At 58.1% G+C, this 21,136-nt stretch overlaps 2 protein-coding genes across 5 annotated transcripts; both read right to left on the bottom strand.

Annotated features, from left to right (window-relative positions):
• Window positions 1-1,433: 1,433 nt before the first annotated feature.
• On the bottom strand, window positions 1,434-14,157 carry LOC308228476 (protein NDRG2-like). Of its 4 annotated transcripts, none has more exons than XM_080631841.1 (15): window positions 13,857-14,157; window positions 13,692-13,742; window positions 10,781-10,886; window positions 8,671-8,791; window positions 7,660-7,722; window positions 7,505-7,565; window positions 6,759-6,845; window positions 5,683-5,739; window positions 5,406-5,500; window positions 4,747-4,791; window positions 4,602-4,653; window positions 4,457-4,504; window positions 4,326-4,361; window positions 3,652-3,703; window positions 1,441-2,541 (listed from the first exon to the last, which is right to left on the bottom strand). In XM_080631841.1, exons 2-15 carry the CDS (start codon window positions 13,734-13,736, stop codon window positions 2,402-2,404), a joined length of 1,008 nt encoding a protein of 335 aa, XP_080487967.1. In that variant the 5' UTR covers window positions 13,737-13,742; window positions 13,857-14,157; the 3' UTR covers window positions 1,441-2,401. The 4 variants fall into 4 exon arrangements, with proteins under 4 accessions (XP_080487968.1, XP_080487967.1, XP_080487966.1 ...); XM_080631840.1 differs by having other exon boundaries at window positions 1,442-2,541; window positions 10,781-10,889; XM_080631842.1 differs by lacking the exon at window positions 4,747-4,791 and having other exon boundaries at window positions 1,434-2,541; window positions 10,781-10,889.
• Window positions 14,149-20,737, bottom strand: LOC308228477 (purine nucleoside phosphorylase-like). The gene is made up of 6 exons (XM_080631844.1): window positions 20,697-20,737; window positions 20,384-20,547; window positions 19,714-19,817; window positions 19,105-19,280; window positions 17,260-17,441; window positions 14,149-15,953 (listed from the first exon to the last, which is right to left on the bottom strand). The coding sequence occupies exons 1-6, from the start codon at window positions 20,705-20,707 to the stop codon at window positions 15,676-15,678; spliced, it is 915 nt and encodes a 304-aa protein (XP_080487970.1). The 5' UTR covers window positions 20,708-20,737; the 3' UTR covers window positions 14,149-15,675.
• Window positions 20,738-21,136: the final 399 nt, after the last annotated feature.

Raw genomic sequence — 21,136 nt, 5'->3', positions numbered from 1 at the left:
TAAGTGCCCCTTTCAGACCCCTAAGTACCCCTTTGGGACCCATAAGTGCCCCTTCGAGCCCCATAAGTGCCCCTTTCAGACCCCTAAGTACCTTTTTGGGACCCATAAGTGCCCCTTTGGACCCATAAGTGCCCCTTTGGGACCCATAAGTGCCCCTTCCAGCACCATAAGTGCCCCTTTCAGACCCGTAAGTACCCCTTTGGGACCCATAAGTGCCCCTTTGGACCCATAAGTGCCCCTTTGGGACCCATAAGTGCCCCTTCCAGCCCCATAAGTGCCCCTTTCAGACCCCTAAGTACCCCTTTGGGACCCGTAAGTGCCCCTTCCAGCACCATAAGTGCCCCTTTCAGACCCCTAAGTACCCCTTTGGGACCCATAAGTGCCCCTTCGAGCCCCATAAGTGCCCCTTTCAGACCCCTAAGTACCTTTTTGGGACCCATAAGTGCCCCTTTGGACCCATAAGTGCCCCTTTGGGACCCATAAGTGCCCCTTCCAGCCCCATAAGTGCCCCTTTCAGACCCCTAAGTACCCCTTTGGGACCCATAAGTGCCCCTTTGGACCCATAAGTGCCCCTTTGGGACCCATAAGTGCCCCTTCGAGCCCCATAAGTGCCCCTTTCAGACCCCTAAGTACCCCTTTGGGACCCATAAGTGCCCCTTCCAGCCCCATAAGTGCCCCTTTGGGACCCGTGACACCTCCAGCTCCATAATTGCCCCTTTCAGCCCCGTAAGTGACCGTTTGGACCCATAAGTACCCCCTTAGACCCATAAGTGCCCCTCCAGCCCCATAAGCGCCCCATAGAACCACGTTCAGGCCTCCATTAGGGCTATTACGCATGCGCCGTCTCTCCCTGTGGCCGGGAGTGCGTCATCACGCACGCACGCAGCGAGCCCTCAGTGAGGGCAGGAGGGGCTCCGCGCATGCGCCGTTTTGCCCCGCCGGTGGTGGCGATGCTGCGCATGCGCAGTCGCCAAAGGCCCCCCCCACATTTACCTCAGCGCTTAAAGGGACCGGACGCGGCTCCAAGCGGCGCTTTAATGGGCAAAGGGGAGGTAAATGGGGGGGTAAACAGGGAAAAAAGGGGGATTTGGGGTGTAAATGGGTCTAAACGGGGTATTTGGGGCATTAAAGGGGTCTAAGGGGGGGATTTGGGGTCTTAAAGGGGTCTAAGGGGGGGATTTGGGATATTAGAGGGGTCTAAGGGGGGAATGTGGGTTCTTAAAGGGGTTTAAGGGGGGATTTGGGGGTCTTAAAGGGGTCTAAGGGGGGATTTGGGGTCTAAGGGGGGGATTTAGGGTCTTAAAGGGGTCTAAGGGAGGGATTTGGGATATTAGAGGGGTCTAAGGGGGGTATTTGGGGTCTTAAGGGGGGATTTGGGGTCTTAAAGGGGTCTAAGGGGGGGATTTGGGGTCTTAGAGGGGTCTAAGGGGGGGATTTTGGATATTAGAGGGGTCTAAGGGGGGTAGTAGGGGTCTTAAAGGGGTTTAAGGGGGGATTTGGTGGTCTTAAAGGGGCCTATGGGGGGTATTTGGGGTCTTAAAGGGGTCTAAGGGGTGTTTTGGGTCATTAAGGGGGGATTTTGGGCTCTTAAAGGGGTCTAAGGGGGGGATTTGGGGTCTTAAAGGGGTCTAAGGGGGGGATTTGGGGTCTTAAAGGGGTTATTATGGGGTGTCAGGGGGTATTTGGGGGTCTTAGAAGTGGTGGTGGGGGTCTAAAGGGGTCCTGGGGGAGTCCTATGGGGATCAGTGGGGCTCAATGGGAATCAATGGGGTTAATGGGGCTCAATGGGGTCAATGGGGGTCAGTGGGTATCAATAGGGGTCAATGGGGCTCAATGGGTGTCAATGGGGTTCAGTGGATGGTGATAGGGCTGAATGGGGCTCAAGGGGTGTCCATAGGGGTCAGTGGGACTCAATGGGTGTGAATGGGGATCAATGGGGGGCATTGGGGATCAATAGGGGTCAGTGGGGCTCCATTGGTGTCAATGGGGATCAAGGGGTTTCAATGGGTGTCAATGGGGCTCAATGGGTGTCAATGGGGATCTATGGGGATCAATTGGGCTCAATGGGTGTCAATGGGGATCAAGGGGTCTCAATGGGTGTCAATGGGGCTCAGTGAGTGTCAATGGGGCTCAATGGGTGTCAATGGGGATCAATGGGTGTCAGTGGGGATCAAGGGGTCTGAATGGGTGTCAGTGGGGCTCAGTGGGTGTCAATGGGTGTCAATGGGGATCACTGGGTGTCAATGCAGCTCAATGGGTGTCAATGGGGCTCAATAGGGATCAAAGGGACTCAATGGGTGTCAATGGGGCTCAATGGGTGTCAATGGGGCTCAACAGGGATCAAAGGGACTCAATGGGGCTCAATGGGTGTCAATGGGGCTCAATGGGCTCTCCCTGGGGGTCACTGTGGGGCCGTGGGCCCCCCCCCGACGCTGCCCCTGGACAGGGTCCGGCTCCGGCCCCGTTCGCCCTCCCCGGACGTGGAGCTGGAGACCGAGGCCGTGCGGGAGCGCGAGAGCCGCGTCATCACCGAGCTCGCCACTGCAAGGGGGCGGGGCCTGGCCTCAGGACACGCCCCCCCCGCCCAGCAGCCAATGGGAGCCCGCTTCGACCACGCCCGCCCCCCTCCCAGCCAATGGGAGCTCGCCCCCCTCTGCCGCCGCCAATGGGAGCCAGACCGCGTGACGCCCACAGCGCCTAACCCATGCCCTTATATGGCGAAGCCACGCCCCCTTCCCATTGGCCACGCCCCCACCGCACCAGCACCCAATGGGAGCCATGCCCGCAGTGCCTAACCCGTGCCCTTATAGGGCTAAGCCACGCCCCCACAGCCCCAGCACCCAATGGGGTTCATGGGAGACAAGCCACGCCCCCCAATAGCACCAACGCCCAATGGGGTGGCTGGGAGCCAGCCCAGGCCACGCCCACAGCGCCAAAGCCATGCCCTTATATGGCTAAGCCACGCCCCCTCCCATTGGCCACGCCCCTACTGCGACAGCACCCAATGGGGTTAATGGGAGGCAAGCCACACCCCCTTCTTATAGGCCACGCCCCCTTAGCACCAACACCCAATGGGGTCAATGGGATATGCTCACAGCGGCTACTCCATGCCCTTATATGGCTAAGCCACGCCCCCTTCTCATTGGCCACGCCCCCACCGCGCCAGCACCCAATGGGAGCCATGCCCACACCTCCTAACCCTTGCCCTTATATGGCTAAGCCACGCCCCCTCTGTGCCAACACCCAATGGGGTTAATGGGAGCCAGGCCACGCCCACACCATGCCCTTATATGGCGAAGCCACGCCCCCTCAGGCCACACCCCGCGGCACAAACACACTGGAGTCAATGGTGTTAATAGGCAGCCGTGGGAGCCAAACCACGCCCCTTTGTTAAAGCCACGCCCCCTCCACCACCAGCCAATGGGGTTAGAGGCGCCAGGCCACGCCCCCCTCCCGAAGCCACGCCCCCTCCCTAAGCCACCCCATAGGGGTTAATGGGAAGGGGGGCACCCATTAAAGGGAGATGGGGGGGGGGAATTAATAAGGGGTGGGGTTAATTAATGAGGGGGTGATTAATAAGGGGAGGGCTCATTAATATTAATGAGGGCCGGGGTTAATTAATATTCATGAGCGGGGGCTTATGGGACTCACTGTAGCCCATTCCCTGCACAAAGTACTTGAAGGCTTCGGTCAGCCTGGCCGGCTATTGGTGGAGAGGGGAGGGGGCGTGGCTACGTCGTGGCCACGCCCCCCACCATGTGGCCACGCCCCCTCCGTTGACTCCCATTGAGGCCCATTCATCCCCATTGATCCCCATTGACCCCATTCATCCCCATTGACCCCATTCATCCCCATTGATCCCCATTGACCCTATTCATCCCCATTGACCCCATTCATCCCCATTGATCCCCATTGACCCTATTCATCCCCATTGACCCCATTCATCCCCATTGATCCCCATTGACCCCATTCATCCCCATTGACCCCATTCATCCCCATTGATCCCCATTGACCCTATTCATCCCCATTGACCCCATTCATCCCCATTGATCCCCATTGACCCCATTCATCCCCATTGACCCCATTCATCCCCATTGACCCCCATTCATCCGCATTGACCCCATTGATCCCCATTGATCCCATTGATCTCCATTGATCTCCATTGACCCCCATTCATCCCCATTGATCCCATTGTCCCCCACTGATCCCCATTGATCCCATTGATCTCCATTGACCCCCATTCATCCCCATTGAGCCCCATTGACCCCCAATGCTCCCACGTGACCTCTGACCCCACGTGACCTCTCCCCCTCCCCCGCCTTTACCTGGGTGATCTGGGGCTGCCCCCCTCCGTCCGCCATCTGCAAAGGGGTCAAAGGTCACGTGGCGCACGGGCCAGGGTCATGTGGTCGGCAGCCGAAGGTCACGTGGGGGGGGGGGGGGGGTCAAAGGTCACCTTGAGGAAGGAGGTTTGGGTCGGGTCCAGCTTGGCGTTGCACTCCACCTGCAGGGGGCGCCAACACGGGGGTGGGGGGGGCGGTCACATGACCTCACCCAATGGAGCCGGGGGGGTGTGGGTATGTGTGTGTCACGTGACTCACCACCGCGTCCACGTGGGGGGAGTCGTCCCCAACGACCAATAGGACGGGGCACCTGGAGGGGGGGGGGGGGGGGGGGCGTGGCCAGAGGTCACGTGGGGTGGGGGGTGCGGTCACGTGGGGGGGGGGTGTTTGTGACGTCACTCACCGCAGGCTCCCGGCCCCGCTGCGCTGCAGCCCCAGGTCCCCGCGGCTGTCATGTGACCAGGGAGGGGGCGGGGCTTAGGGGAGGCCACGGCCACGCCCCCTCCCAGTCTTATGGCGCCCATAGGGACCCCATAGAGCCCCATAGTGACCCATAGAGCCCCATAGTGACCCATAGAGCCCCATAGGGACCCCATAGTAACCCATAGAGACCCATAGAGCCCCATAGGGACCCCATAGTAACCCATAGAGACCCATAGAGCCCCATAGAGACCCATAGAGCCCCATAGGGACCCCATAGAGACCCATAGAGCCCCATAGTGACCCATAGAGCCCCATAGTGACCCATAGAGCCCCATAGGGACCCCATAGTGACCCATAGAGACCCATAGAGCCCCATAGTGACCCATAGGGACCCCACAGCGACCCATAGAGACCCATAGAGCCCCATAGGGACCCCATAGTGACCCATAGAGACCCATAGGGACCCATAGGGATCCATAGAGCCCCATAGGGACCCCATAGTGACCCATAGAGACCCATAGGGACCCATAGGGATCCATAGAGCCCCATAGGGACCCCATAGTGACCCATAGAGACCCATAGGGACCCATAGGGATCCATAGAGCCCCATAGAGACCCATAGAGCCCCAGAGGCGGTACCTGCTGTACATGGCCCATAAGTGGGCGCTGTTGGTGCCGCCCTCGAGGCGCTGCCGGAGCTGCTGCACGTAGGGGGGGGCGGCCGCCAGCTCTGCCTGCCCCATAGAGACCCATAGAGACCCATAGGGACCCCATTGAGACACATAGGGACCCATAGAGACCCATAGGGACCCCATTGAGACCCATAGAGACCCATAGAGACCCATAGGGACCCATAGAGACCCATAGGGACCCATAGAGCCCCACAGGGACCCATAGAGCCCCATAAGTGCCCCACCTGGGTGAAGAGGTGCGCCAGGATCATCTCAGTGGCAGACATCGTCAGGCCTGAGAGCTGCGGACCCATAAGTGCCACATAAGTGACCCATAGGGACCCCATAGAGACCCCATAGGGACCCATAGGGACCCCATAGAGACCCCATAGGGACCCATAGGGACCCCATAGAGACCCCATAGGGACCCCATAGAGACCCCATAGGGACCCATAGGGACCCCATAGAGACCCCATAGGGACCCATAGGGACCCCATAGAGACCCCATAGAGACCCCATAGAGACCCATAGGGACCCATAGGGACCCCATAGGGACCCATAGGGACCCCATAGAGACCCCATAGAGACCCCATAGAAACCCCATAGAGACCCATAGAGACCCCATAGAGACCCATAGGGACCCCATAGAGACCCCATAGACCCCATAGAGACCCATAGGGACCCATAGAGACCCCATAGAAACCCCATAGAGACCCATAGGGACCCCATAGAGACCCATAGGGACCCATAGAGACCTCATAGAGACCCCATAGAGACCCATAGGGACCCCATAGAGACCCCATAGAGACCCCATAGAGACCCATAGAGACCCCATAGAGACCCATAGGGACCCCATAGAGACCCCATAGACCCCATAGAGACCCCATAGAGACCCATAGGGACCCATAGAGACCCCATAGAAACCCCATAGAGACCCATAGAGACCCCATAGAGACCCATAGGGACCCCATAGAGACCCCATAGACCCCATAGAGACCCATAGAGACCCCATAGAGACCCATAGGGACCCATAGAGACCCCATAGGGACCCATAGAGACTCATAGAGACCCCATAGAGACCCCATTGGGACCCATAGAGACCCCATAGAGACCCATAGGGACTCATAGAGACCCATAGGGACCCCATAGGGACCCATAGAGACCCATAGAGACCCCATAGAGACCCCATAGAGACCCATAGGGACCCATAGAGACCCCATAGAGACCCATAGGGACTCATAGAGACCCATAGGGACCCATAGAGACCCCATAGAGACCCATAGAGACCCATAGGGACCCATAGCTGCCCCATAGGCCCCACCTTGTGCGCTGCCCACTCCATCCAGCCCTTGGCCTTGGGGTCGATGTTGACCAGCACCAGCCCCTCCACTGCCTCCGGGTGCAGCAGCTGTGGGGCAGCCCCATAGAGACCCCATAGGGACCCATGGAGACCCATAGGGCCCCATAACCAACCCCATAGTTCCCATAGCACCCTATAACCCAGCCCCATAGCGCCCCATAGCCCAGTCCCATAACCAGACCCATAGCACCTCATAACCCAGCCCCATAGAGCCCCATAACCAACCCCACGGTGCCCATAGCGCCCCATAACCCCACCCTATAGCACCCCATAACCCGGCCCCATAGCGCCCCATAACCCAGCCCCATAGCGCCCCATAACCAACCCCATAGCACCCGACAGCACTCCATAACCCACCCTATAACCAGCCCCATGGTGCCCCATAACCCAGCCCCATAGCACCTCAACCCCGCCCCATAGCACCCCATAACCAGCCCCATAACGCCCCATAACCCAGCCCCATAGCGCCCCATAACCCAGCCCCATAGCGTCCCATAACCAGCCCCATAGCGCCCCATAACCCAGCCCCATAGCGCCCCATAACCAACCCCATAGCGCCCCATAACCAACCCCATAGCACCCCATAACCCAGCCCCATAGCGCCCCATAACCCTGCCCCATAGCATCCCATAACCCCGCCCCATAGCATCCCATAACCCAGCCCCATAGCAGCCCATAACCCAGCCCCATAGCGCCCCCCATCTCACCCCAAACTTGGCCAAGACGAAGGCTCCGGCCCCAACCCCGATGCCGATGATGCTGTTGATGCTGATTGGACGAGAGAGGTCACGTGGGGCCTGGTACCCCCCCCCCCATCACCCGCTATGGGGCAGAGCCCCCTCGCTATGGGGCAGGGACTCACTGGAGGGGCTGGAGGACGCCGGGCAGCATCGAGGCCAATTGGTCCAGGGATGGGTACTGGTACCTGCGGCAATGGGGCACAATGGGGGCTATGGGGCACAATGGGGCTATGGGGCACAATGGGGGCAATGGGGTCCCAATAGGGCTCAGTGGGGTCCCATAGGGCTCAATGGGGTCAATGGCTCCCAATTGGGGTCAATGGGGTCCCAATAGGGCTCAATGGGTCCCAGTAGGGGTCAATGGCTCCCAATAGGGCTCAATGGGGTCCCATAGGGCGCAATGGGTTCAATGGCTCCCAATAGGGCTCAATGGCTCCCAATAGGTGTCAATGGGGTCCCATAGGGCTCAATGGGTTCCAATGGGGGTCAATGGCTCCCAATAGGGCTCAATGGCTCCCAATAGGTGTCAATGGGGTCCCATAGGGCGCAATGGGTTCAATGGCTCCCAATAGGGCTCAATGGCTCCCAATAGGTGTCAATGGGGTCCCATAGGGCTCAGTGGGTTCAATGGCTCTCAATAGGTGTCAGTGGGGTCCCATAGGGCTCAATGGGTTCCAATGGGGGTCAATGGCTCCCAATAGGTGTCAATGGGGTCCCATAGGGCGCAATGGGTTCAATGGCTCCCAATAGGGCTCAATGGCTCCCAATAGGTGTCAATGGGGTCCCATAGGGCTCAATGGGTTCAATGGCTCTCAATAGGTGTCAGTGGGGTCCCATAGGGCGCAATGGGTTCAATGGCTCTCAATAGGTGTCAGTGGGGTCCCATAGGGCGCAATGGGTTCAATGGCTCTCAATAGGTGTCAGTGGGGTCCCATAGGGCGCAATGGGTTCCAATGGGTTCAATGGCCCCCAATAGGTGTCAATGGGGTCCCATAGGGCTCAATAGGTTCAATGGCTCCCAATAGGTGTCAATGGGGTCCCATAGGGCTCAATAGGTTCAATGGCTCCCAATAGGTGTCAATGGGGTCCCATAGGGCGCAATGGGTTGCTGTGGGTCGCTGTGGGGCACGCACCCGGGCGGGTAGGGCGCTGCTCCCGCCTCCATCCCGGGCGGCTCCAGGTGCAGGACCAGGAAGCTCCGGAGCAATTCCTGCATCTCCTCGAGTGCAAAGAGGGCCCCGAAGCACGAGGAGCCTGCGGGGAGGGGGCCGGGGGGTCAGAGGGGCGCTATGGGGAGCTATGGGGGGGCAATGGAGTCAAGGGGGTCAATGGGAGTCAATGGGGTCAATGGAGTCAATGGGGGCAATGGGGGGCAATGGGGTCAATGGGGGTCAATGGGAGTCAATGGAGTCAATGGGGGCAATGGGGGGCAATGGGGGCAATGGGAGCCAATGGGGGCAATGGAGTCAATGGGGGCAATGGAGTCAATGGGAGTCAATGGAGTCAATGGGAGTCAATGGGGGGCAATGGGGGCAATGGTGGGCAATGGGGGCAATGGGAGTCAATGGGGTCAATGGGAGTCAATGGGAGTCAATGGGGGCAATGGTGGGCAATGGGGGCAATGGGAGTCAATGGGGTCAATGGGAGTCAATGGGGTCAATGGGGTCAATGGGAGTCAATGGGGGGCAATGGGGGCAATAGGAGGCAATTGGGGGGCAATGGGAGGCAATTGGGTGCTATGGGGTCAATGGGAGTCAATGGGTCCTTATGGGTGTCAATGGGGTGATATGGGGTGCTATGAAGCACTATGGGTGTCAATGGGGTCAGTGGGTGTCTATGGGGTTCTATGGGGCCAATGGGGCACTATGGGGCACAATCGGAGTCAATGAGGTCAATGGGGGTCAATGGGGCACAATGGGGTGCTATGAGGCGCTATGGGGGTCGATGGGTCCCTATGGTTGTCAATGGCGCTGTGGGGCACAATGGGGTCAACAGGTATCAATAGGGTTAATGGGGGCTATGGGGCACAGTGGGTTTCAATGGGGGGCAATGGGTCCCAATGGGGTCTATGGGGCCCAATGGAGTCTGTGGGTCCCTATGGGTCTCTATGGTCTCTCTATGGCTCCCTATGGGGTCTCTATGGCTCCTGTGGGTCCCTATGGGGTCTCTGAGGGTCTCTCTCTATGGGTCCCTATGGGGTCCCTATGGGGTCTCTATGGGGTCCCTATGGGGTCTCTATGGGTCTCTATGGGCTCCCTATGGGTCTCTATGGGTCCCTATGGGTCTCTATGGGCTCTCTATGGGCTCTCTATGGGTCTCTATGGGTCCCTATGGGTCTCTATGGGGTCCCTATGGGTCTCTATGGGGTCCCTATGGGTCTCTCTGGGTCCCTATGGGTCTCTATGGGCTCCCTATGGGTCTCTCTGGGTCCCTATGGGTCTCTATGGGTCTCTCTGGGTCCCTATGGGTCTCTATGGGTCTCTATGGGCTCCCTATGGGTCTCTCTGGGTCTCTCTGGGTCCCTATGGGTCTCTCTGGGTCCCTATGGGTCTCTCTGGGTCCCTATGGGGTCTCTCTGGGTCCCTATGGGGTCTCTCTGGGTCCCTATGGGTCTCTATGGGTCCCTATGGGGTCTCTATGGGTCCCTATGGGTCTCTCTGGGTCCCTATGGGTCTCTATGGATCTCTCTGGGTCCCTATGGGTCTCTATGGGGTCTCTCTGGGTCCCTATGGGTCTCTCTGGGTCCCTATGGGTCCCTATGGGGTCTCTCTGGGTCCCTATGGGTCCCTATGGGGTCTCTCTGGGTCTCTATGGGTCCCTATGGGTCTCTATGGGTCCCTATGGGGTCTCTCTGGGTCTCTCTGGGTCTCTATGGGTCTCTCTGGGTCCCTATGGGGTCTCTCTGGGTCCCTATGGGGTCTCTCTGGGTCCCTATGGGTCTCTATGGGTCCCTATGGGGTCTCTCTGGGTCCCTATGGGTCTCTATGGGTCCCTATGGGTCTCTATGGGTCCCTATGGGGTCTCTCTGGGTCCCTATGGGTCTCTATGGGTCCCTATGGGGTCTCTCTGGGTCCCTATGGGTCCCTATGGGTCTCTCTGGGTCCCTATGGGGTCTCTCTGGGTCCCTATGGGTCTCTATGGGTCCCTATGGGTCTCTCTGGGTCCCTATGGGGTCTCTATGGGTCCCTATGGGTCTCTATGGGTCCCTATGGGTCCCTATGGGTCCCTATGGGTCGCACTCACTCGTGTGCCCCACATCGGGGAAGGTGAGGATCGCCGGGCGCCCGGGCCGGGGGGTCCCCACCATAGACACCGACACGGGCCCATAGGGGGTCTCCAACACTGCCCCCTGCTGGCGGGGAGGAACAACGGGGGTAAAACCGGGCAGGAACGGACCCAAAACCACCCAAAATGGCCCCAAAAAGCTCCCAAAATACCCCCAACCCCCCCCAAAACACCCGAAAAGTGCAAAAAATACCCAAAACCAGCCCAAAACTCGAAAAAACCCGTATCAAAGTGCAAAAAAGCACCCAAACCCGCCCAAAATCACCCCAAAACTCAATAAACCACACCAGAACCAATGAGAAACGGATCAAAATGACCAAACCCACCCAAAATGACTGAAAATCACCCCCAAATTCCCCCAAACAGCAAAAAACACAGAAAATTCGCCGGAAAACACCAAAAACACACAGAGAAAATGCTAAAAACCACCCAAACCCCCGGAAAATCACCCCAAAATACCCCCGAACACCGAGAAAAACATACAAAAAAGGCAAAAAAAGCCAAAAAACACCCAAAAGACCCCAAAAAATGACAAAAAACACCCCAAAATACCCCAAACCCGACAAAAAGCACCCAACCTCCCCCAAAATCACCCCAAAATACCCCCAAACACTGAAAAGCACCCAAAAAAACCACAAAAAAGGGCAAAAACCACCCCACAAAAGGCAAAAAAGCACCCAAACCCCCTGAAAATCACCCCCAAAATCGAAACACACACAAAAAACGCACTAAAAATGACAAAACACCCAAAACCACCCGAAAAAAGGCAAAAAACATCCCAAAAATGACAAAAAACACCCCAACCCCCCAAAAAATCACCCCCAAATACCCCCAAACCCCCCAAAAAACCACAAAAAATGGCAAAAAACACCCAAACCCCCTGAAAATCACCCAAAAAACCACACAAAACCGTAAAAAAATGACAAAAAACACCCCAAATTTGACAAAAAACACCCAAAACACCCCGAAACCCCCCCAAAACACACCAAAAATGACAAAAACCACCCAACCCCCCCCCCAAATCACTCCAAAACGCCAAAAAACTCCACAAAAAATGGCAAAAAAACCCCAAACCCCCAAAAAACGCCCAAAAAACGCCCCAAAAATGACCAACCCCCCCCCAAAACGGCCCCAAAACGCCCTCGCTTCCCCCCAAACGCTTCCCAACGCTTCCCAACGGCCCGCCCCGCCCCTTCCCCCCCCCAAGCCCCGCCTCTTCCGCCCGAACCGCCCCTTCCTGCCCCGAAATCGCCTCTTTCCGCCCCAAAACGCCCCCGGGACCCGCTCCGAGCCCCGACCCCGCTCTTGGCCGCCCCCCAAAACCCCGGGTTTACCCCCAAAACCCCCCCGCCCCCCCCCGTTTCCCGCCCACAAACCCCGCTTCTCCCCCCAAAACCCCGGCCTTTCACCCCAAACCGCCCCTTTCCACCTTAAACCACCGATTTCTCCCCAAAAACGCCGTTTTCCACCCAAAAAACCCCCTTTTCCCCCCTCAAACCGCCCATTTCCACCTTAAAACACAGGTTTCCACCTTAAAACGCCTGTTTCCCACCCCAAAATCAACGTTTTCACCCCCAAAAACGCCGGTTCCCCCCCCAAAACGGACGTTTTCACCCCCAAAATGCCCATTTCCACCTTAAAACACGGATTTCTCCCAAAACCCCGCGTTTTCCACCCAAAAAAACACCGTTTCCCCGTCCAACCCCCCATTTCCACCTTAAAACGCCTGTTTCCACCTTAAAACGCCTGGTTTCCACCACAAAACCGACGGTTTCACCCCCCAAACGCTCATTTCCACCTTAAACCACCGTTTTCCACCCCAAAACCAGAGTTTTCCACCCAAAAACCCGACGGTTTCCCCCCCAAACCGCCCATTTCCACCTTAAAACGCCTGTTTTCCACCCCAGTATCAACGTTTTCACCCCCAAAAACGCCGTTTCCACCCCAAACCCGATGTTTTCACCCCCAAAACGCCCATTTCCACCTTAAAACACCGATTTTCCCCCAAAACGCCGTTTTCCACCCAAAAACCCCCTTTTCCCCCCTCAAACCGCCCATTTCCACCTTAAAACACCGGTTTCCACCTTAAAGCGCCTGGTTTCCACCCCAAAATCAACGTTTCCCCCCCCAAACCGGACGTTTTCACACCCAAAACGCCCATTTCCACCTTAAAACGCCGGTTTCCACCCCAAAACCAATGTTTTCACCCCCAAAACCAGCGTTTTCCACCAAAAAAAAAACCATTTTCACCCCCAAACTGCTCATTTCCACCTTAAAAGCCCATTTTCCACCCCAAAATCAACGTTTTCACCCCCAAACCCGCTCATTTCCACCTTAAAAGCCCATTTTCCACCCCAAAATCAACGTTTTCACCCTCAAAAACGCTCATTACCACCTTAAACCGCCGGTTTCCACCTTAAACCGCCTGTTTTCCACCCCAAAATCAACGTTTCCCCCCCCAAAACGGACGTTTTCACCCCCAAAACGCCCATTTCCACCTTAAAACGCCGGTTTCCACCCCAGAATCAATGTTTTCACCCCCAAAACCAGCGTTTTCCACCCAAAAAACCCCGTTTTCGCCCCCAAACTGCTCATTTCCACCTTAAAAGCCCATTTTCCACCCCAAAATCAACGTTTTCACCCCCAAACTGCTCATTTCCACCTTAAAAGCCCGTTTTCCACCCTAAACCGCCCATTTCCCCCCAAAAAACACCGTTTTCCCCCCAAAAATCACCATTTCCCCCCAAAAAACACCGTTTCCACCCCAAAAATGGCCATTTCCACCCCCAAATTCACCATTCCCACCCCCAAAACCCCCCTTTTTCACCCCAAAACCCGTCTCCCCCCCCCCCCCCGTTCCCACGCTCACCTTGGCCTCCGGGGGGGGGGGCGCGGCCTCATTGAGCTCCATCATTGAGCGCTATGGGGCGGGGGGGGGGTTATTATGGGATGGAGGGGGGGGTCCCCCCCTTCTCCTCCCCCCCCCCCCCATGACCCCACGTGACCCGGGGGGGGTGACCCCCATGGCCGGTACCTGCCACCTTCAGGTGCCTTTGGCCCGCGGAGGCCCCGCCCCCTGCGTAGGCCCCGCCCCCTGGGGGGCCGCAAAGGCTCATGGGGGCCTATAAATAACCCCCCCCATTGCCATATATGGTCAAGGGAAGGGGGAGGGGTGTGGAGTGGAACGGACCAATCAGAGGCTGCGGTTTGGGAGCGCTTGAATGAATGGGGGGGGATGGGAAGGGGATGGGAAGGGGATGGGAAGGGGATGGGAATGGGATGGGAATGAGATAGGAATGAGATTGGAATGGGATGGGAATGGGATGGGAATGGGATGGGAAGGGGATGGGGATGGGATAGGAAGGGGATGGGAATGGGATGGGAATGGGATGGGAATGAGATAGGAATGAGATTGGAATGGGATGGGAATGGGATGGGAATAGGATGGGAATGGGATAGGAAGGGGATGGGATGGGATGGTATGGGAATGAGATGGGAATGAGATAGGAATGAGATTGGAATGGGATGGGAATGGGATGGGATGGGAATGGGATGGGAATGGGATGGGAATGGGATAGGAATGGGCTGGGAATGGGAATGAGATGGGAATGGGATGGGAATAACATGGGAATGGCATGGGAATGGGATGGGGATGGGATGGGATGGGAATGAGATGGGAATGGGATGGGAATGGCATGGGAGTGAGATGGAAATAACATGGGAATATCATAGGAAGAACATGGGGTTTTCATTGGAATAACGGGATATTCATGGGAATGTCATGGGAACAATATGGGATTGTTATGGGAATTACATGGGAATGTCACGGGAATAATGGGATTCTCATAGGAATAACATGGGATTGTCATGGGAATAACATGGGAATGTTATGTTACTTACATGGGAATGACATGGCAAGCACATCAGAACAACATGGGATCGGCATGGGAATAACATGGGATCATCATGGGAATAACACGGGATTGGCATGGGAGGAACATGGGAATGTCATGGGAATTATATGGGAATAACATGGGATCAATATGGGAGCAAGATGGGATCCACACAGGAATAGCATGGGAATAACATGGGATCGAAACCATTGAGCCCCACCAACTACATGCAACCAACATGGGATCAACATGGGAATGACATGGGATTACCATGGAATCTACATAGGAATAACACGGCCTCGAAACCACTGAGCCCCATCATTTACATGGAATCAATATAGGAATAACAGGGAATCTACATAGGAATAACAGGGAATCAACATGGGATTAACATGGGACCGAAACCACTCACCCCCATCAACTACATGGAATCAGCATGGGATCAACATGGGAATAACATGGGATCAAAACCACCGAGCCCCATCAACTACATGTAATCAACATGGGATCAACATGGGAATAACATGGGAATGACATGGGACCGAAACCACTGAGCCCCATCAACTACATGGAATCAACATAGGAATAACATGGGATTAAAACCACTGAGCCCCATCAACTACATGGAATCAACATGGGATCAACATGGGATCAACATAAGAATAACAGGGAATCAGCATGGGATTAACACGGGATCGAAACCACTGAGCCCCATCAACTACATGGATTCAACATGGGATCAACATGGGAATGATACGGGATCGGAACCAGTGAGCCCCATCAACTACATGGAATCAACATGGGATCAACATGGGATCAACATGGGACCGAAACCACCGAGCCCCATCCACTACACGCAACCAACACGGAATGATCACGGATTCACTACGGCATCAACCTGGCGGCAGCCATGACTCCACCCCCTTCCTTCGCGTGTCCTTAGCATGTCCTTAGCGTGTCCTAAGCGTGTTGCAGGCGCGGCGCCAGCGCCAGCAGCAGCTGGGCCAGGAGCCGGGCCCCGGCCTGCGCCGCCTCCAGCACCTCCTCGTGGGCCGTGTCCTTAGCATGTTCCGGGCCCTTAGCGTGTTCCATGCTCTTCGCGTGTTCTCCCGTGTCCTTAGCGTGTTCCGGCTCCTCCTCCTCTTCCTCTCCTGGCGCCGCGTTGGTGATGAGCGACAGCCCCAGCACCCGCAGCCCGCAATGGCGCGCGGCCGCCGCCTCCGCCACCGTGCTCATGCCTGCGGGCGGCCACACGCTAAGCACATGCTAAGCACACGCTAAGGACGCGCCAAGGGGGGAATAGGCTCAGGGATTAACAGGGGTTGAAAGGGATTGGGAGAAGGGCAGGGAGGGGGAATAAGGGCTTAGCGTGTGCTTAGCATGTTCTTAGTGTGTTTTTAGCGTGTTCAAGGGGTTAGTGGGGTTTGGGGTGGCTAAAGCCACGTGGAGGGTTCATATGGGTCCTTTAGGAGGTATTGGTGTGTGCTTAGCGTGTTCCCCCCCTTTACCCCCCCATAACCTCTCCTTAGCATGTCCTTAGCGTGTTCTCCCCATACCCCGTGTCCTTAGCGTGTTCCCCCCATAATCCCCCCTTACCATGTCCTTAGCATGTTTACCCCCGTTACTTCCCATAGCGTGTCCTTAGCGTGCTCCCCTATAACCCCCTTAGCATGTCCTTAGCATGTTCCTTTACCCCATAACACCCCTTACCGTGTCCTTACCATGTCCTTAGCATGTTCCCTGCCCATAACCCCCCTTACCATGTCCTTAGCGTGTTTCCCCATTACCCCCTTAGCATGTCTGTAGCATGTCCTTAGCGTGTCCCCCATAACCCCCTTAGCATGTCTTTAGTGTGTCCTTAGCATGTTCCCCCCATAACCCCCCTTAGCGTGTCTTTAGCGTGTCCTTAGCATGTTCCCCCCATAACCCCCCTTAGCGTGTCCTTAGCATGTTTCCATTACTCCCCTTAGCATGTCTTTAGCATGTCCTTAGCATGCTTCCATTACCCCCTTAGCGTGTCCTTAGCATGTCCTTAGCATGTTCCCCCATAACCGCCCCTTAGCATGTCTTTAGCGTGTCCTTAGCATGTTTCCCCCATAATCCCCCTTAGCGTGTCTTTAGCATGTTCCCCCCATTACCCCCCTTAGCATGTCCTTAGCATGTTTTCCCCCATAACTGCCCCTTAGCATGTCTTTAGCGTGTCCTTAGCATGTTTCCCCCCATAACCCCCCTTAGCATGTCCTTAGCATGTTCCCCCCATAACCGCCCCTTAGCATGTCTTTAGCGTGTCCTTAGCATGTTTCCCCCCATAACCCCCCTTAGCGTGTCTTTAGCATGTTCCCCCCATAACCGCCCCTTAGCATGTCTTTAGCGTGTCCTTAGCATGTTTCCCCCCATAACCACCCCTTAGCATGTCCTTAGCATGTTCCCCCCATTACCCCCCTTAGCATGACTTCAGCTTGTCCTTAGCATGTTTTCCCCCCCCACACCCCCCCCTTAGCGTGTCCCGTCCCGTCCCCCCCCGTCCCCCCCCCCCGCACTCACCCACCGCGTCCCCCCCGAGCATGCGCAGTAGCGCGCACTCGGCCGGGGTCTCGTAGCTCGGCCCCCCCACCCCGCAGTAGACCCCGGGGCGCGCGCGCAGCGGGGGCGGGGCCAGCGCCAGCGCCAGGCGCCGCAGGGAGGGGTCGTAGGCGCCGGCCATGACCGGGAAGCGCGGCCCGAACCTGGACCCGGAAACACCGAGGCTCACCCCGAAATCCGCCCCTTGCGCCCCGAAATCGGCTTTTTGCACCCCGAAAACACCCCAAAACCGGCCTTTTTCACCCCAAAACCACCTTTTTCGCCCCAAAATCGGCCTTTTTCACCCCAAAACCGGCCTTTTTCACCCCAAAACCACCTTTTTCGCCCGAAAATCGGCCTTTTTCACCCCAAAACCGGCCTTTTTCACCCCAAAACCACCTTTTTCGCCCGAAAATCGGCCTTTTTCACCCCAAAAATCACCTTTTTCATCCCAAAACCGGTCTTTTTCACCCCAAAACCACCCTTTTCACCCCCAAATCGGCCTTTTTCACCCCAAAACCGCGCTCTTTCACCCCCAAATTGGCCTTTTCCACCCCAAACCCAGTCTTTTGCACCCCAAAATCAGTATTTGCACCCCAAAACCACCTTTTTTCACCCCAAAATCGGTCTTTCTCACCCCAAAAAAACCCTTTTATGCCCCAAAATCACCCTTTTTCACCCCAAAATTGGCCTTTTTCACACCAAACCCGCCCTTTTCACCCCAAAACCCGCCTTTTTCACCCCAAAATCGACCTTTTTCACCCGAAAACCACCCCAAAACTGGTCTTTTTCACCCCAAAACCACGTTTTTGCACCCCATAACCACCCTTTTTCACCAAAACACCCATTTTGACCCCAAAATCTGCCTTTTTCGCCCCAAAACCACCTTTTTCGCCCCAAAATCGGCCTTTTTCACCCCAATATCACCCCAAAATCGGTCTTTTTGACGCCAAATCCACCCTGTTTCACCTCAAAAGTGGTCTTTTTCACCCCCAAATCGTTACTTTTCGCCCCAAATTCGCCCTTTTCCACCCCAAACCCACGTTTTTCACCCCGAAATCGGTCTTTCCCTCCCCCCCCCCCGTTTCCCGCCTCCCGCCCCCATTCCCCTCCCCCAAACACCCACTCCCCACCCCCATTTCCCGCCTCCAAACGCCGTTTCCCGCGCTCCGCCCTCATTCCCCTCCCCCACCCATTTCCCGCCTCCGAGTGTCATTTCCCGCCACCTCCCCCATTTCCCGCCCCCCCCGTTTCCCGCCGTCTCCTTTCCCACGCCCTGCCCCCATTCCCCACCCCCCTTTCCCGCCCCTCTCCCCTATTTCCCGCGCTCCGCCCTCATTCCCCACCCCCCACCCCCATTCTCCTCCCTCCCCCCCATTCCCCACCTCCCGCTCCCCTTCCCCCTTTCCCCCCGTTTCCCACGCTCCACCCCCCTTTCCTGCGCCCCACCCGCCCGTTTTCCCGCGCCCCACCCGCCCGTTTCCCGCGCCCCACCCGCCCGTTTCCCGCGCTCCACCCGCCCGTTTCCCGCGCCCCACCCGCCCGTTTCCCGCGCTCCACCCCCCCGTTTTCCCGCGCCCCACCCGCCCGTTTTCCCGCGCTCCACCCCCCCGTTTTCCCGCGCCCCACCCGCCCGTTTCCCGCGCCCCACCCGCCCGTTTCCCGCGCTCCACCCCCCCGTTTCCCGCGCTCCACCCGCCCGTTTTCCCGCGCTCCACCCCCCCGTTTTCCCGCGCCCCACCCGCCCGTTTCCCGCGCTCCACCCCCCCGTTTCCCGCGCCCCACCCGCCCGTTTTCCCGCGCCCCACCCGCCCGTTTTCCCGCCACCTCTCGTCGTTGGGCCCCGCCAGGGGGCTCCTTCCCGCCAGCCCGGGCAGGTCGATGTGGTCGCGGATCACGAGCAGGTGCCCGGGCTCCAGCCCCGGCCGGAGGCTGCCGGCGGCGTTGGTGAGGACCACGGTGTGCGCGCCCAGCAGCGCCAGCGTCCGCACCGGCAGCGCCACCTGCCGGCCGGAGGCCATGGCTCGCCCACCCGCCCCGAGGGGGCTGCGGCCGTAGCTATGGGGCTGGGAGGGCAGCTATGGGGCTGGGGCTTGAAGCTATGGGGCTGGGGATTGAAGCTATGGGGCTGGACCCACATCTATAGGGCTGGGAGGGCAGCTATGGGGCTGGGACTTGAAGCTACGGGGCTGGTGCCACATCTATGGGGCTGGGAGTGCAGCTATGGGGCTGAAGCCACATCTATGGGGCTGGAACCACATCTATGGGGCTGGGACTTGAAGCTATGGGGCTGGAGCCATAGCTATGGGGCTGGGAGCGCAGCTATGGGACAGGACCCATCTATGGACCCAGAACTACCCTGTATGGGGCTGGACCCACATCTATAGGGCTGGGACCCACATCTATGGGGCTGGGACCCCCAAGTGTGGGGCTCACCTGGGCGGGGCTGTAGCCCTCATAGAGGTGGAAGCGCCCCTGCAGCACCGCACAGGGGCAGCCCCCCAGGGTCCCCACCAGCAGGCGCCCGGCGTGGCCCTGAACTGAGAAGAGGGGGCTCAGACCCATAGGGACCCATAGGGACCCATAGGGACCCCATAGAGACCCCATAGGGACCCCAGAGAGACCCCATAGGGACCCCAGAGAGACCCCATAGGGACCCATAGAGACCCATAGAGACCCCATAGGGACCCCAGAGAGACCCCATAGGGACCCATAGAGACCCCATAGGGACCCCATAGAGACCCCATAGAGACCCATAGAGACCCCATAGAGACCCCAGAGAGACCCCATAGGGACCCCAGAGAGACCCCATAGAGACCCCAGAGAGACCCCATAGAGCCCCATAGAGACCCAAATACACCCCACAGAGACCCATAGGGACCCAAATACGCCCCATAGCACCCCACAGAGACCCATAGAGACCCAAATACACCCCATAGCGCCCCATAGAGCCCCAAATACAGCCCATAGAGCCCCATAGAGACCCAAATACGCCCCACAGAGCCCCATAGAGACCCCATAGGAACCCATAGAGACCCAAACACGCCCCATAGGGACCCAAATACACCCCACGGCGCCCCACAGCCGCCCCATAGCGCCCCCGTACCGGTGCTGCGGGGGAAGTGGGGGATGTCGCCGTAGTCGAAGCTCTGCGGCTGCTGCAGCTCCTGGGCCAGGGCCCCCAGGCCGGACCCACAGACGAGCCCCACAAGCGGCGGCTCCCTCAGGCGGGCCCGCAGCCAGGCCGCGGCCTCGGCGCAGGCCTCGTAGCTACGGGGCAGGCCCCATCAGGAGGCCTCTAACCCCGCCCCAAGCCGCCCTCTGATTGGCTGGGCCCAAGCGGCCCTCGCTTCCCATTGGCTGCGCCCGCCCGCCCGCCCCCCCCAGGGCCAGCCCGCCGCGCGCATGCGCGCCCTCACCTCGCCTCCATAGCGCCGGAGAGTGAAGCCCGCGCGGCCGGCGCGGCTTATATAGGCCGGCCGCGGCGTGACGTCACCGCGCAAGCCGCGCCCCCTCACGCCGCCGTCGCGGCGGCCAATCAGAGGCCGGAGTGGGGGCGTTGCTATGGGAACGGGGGTGGGGAGGGGAGGAGGCGGAGAGCTGCCAATGGGAGGGCGCGGCGGTCGCTTAGCAACGGCGGAGGGGGCGTAGGGGAAGTCACGTGTGCGCGCTGGCCAATAGGAGGCTGAGGGGGCGGTCGCTTAGCAACGGGGAGAGGAGCGCGCAGCCAATGGGAGAGCGCGGAGCGTTGCTAAGCAACGGGGGGGGGGAAGGAGGAGACGGAGCGCTGCCAATGGGAGGGCGCGGCGGTTGCTTAGCAACGCGGGGGGTTGGTGAGAGAGGGAGGTGTCACGTGAGG

This window comes from Psittacula echo, assembly GCF_963264785.1.
Source record: "Psittacula echo genome assembly, chromosome: 19".
Classification (NCBI taxonomy): Eukaryota; Metazoa; Chordata; class Aves; order Psittaciformes; family Psittacidae; genus Psittacula; species Psittacula echo.
This window is presented reverse-complemented; position numbering and strand designations above follow the sequence as displayed.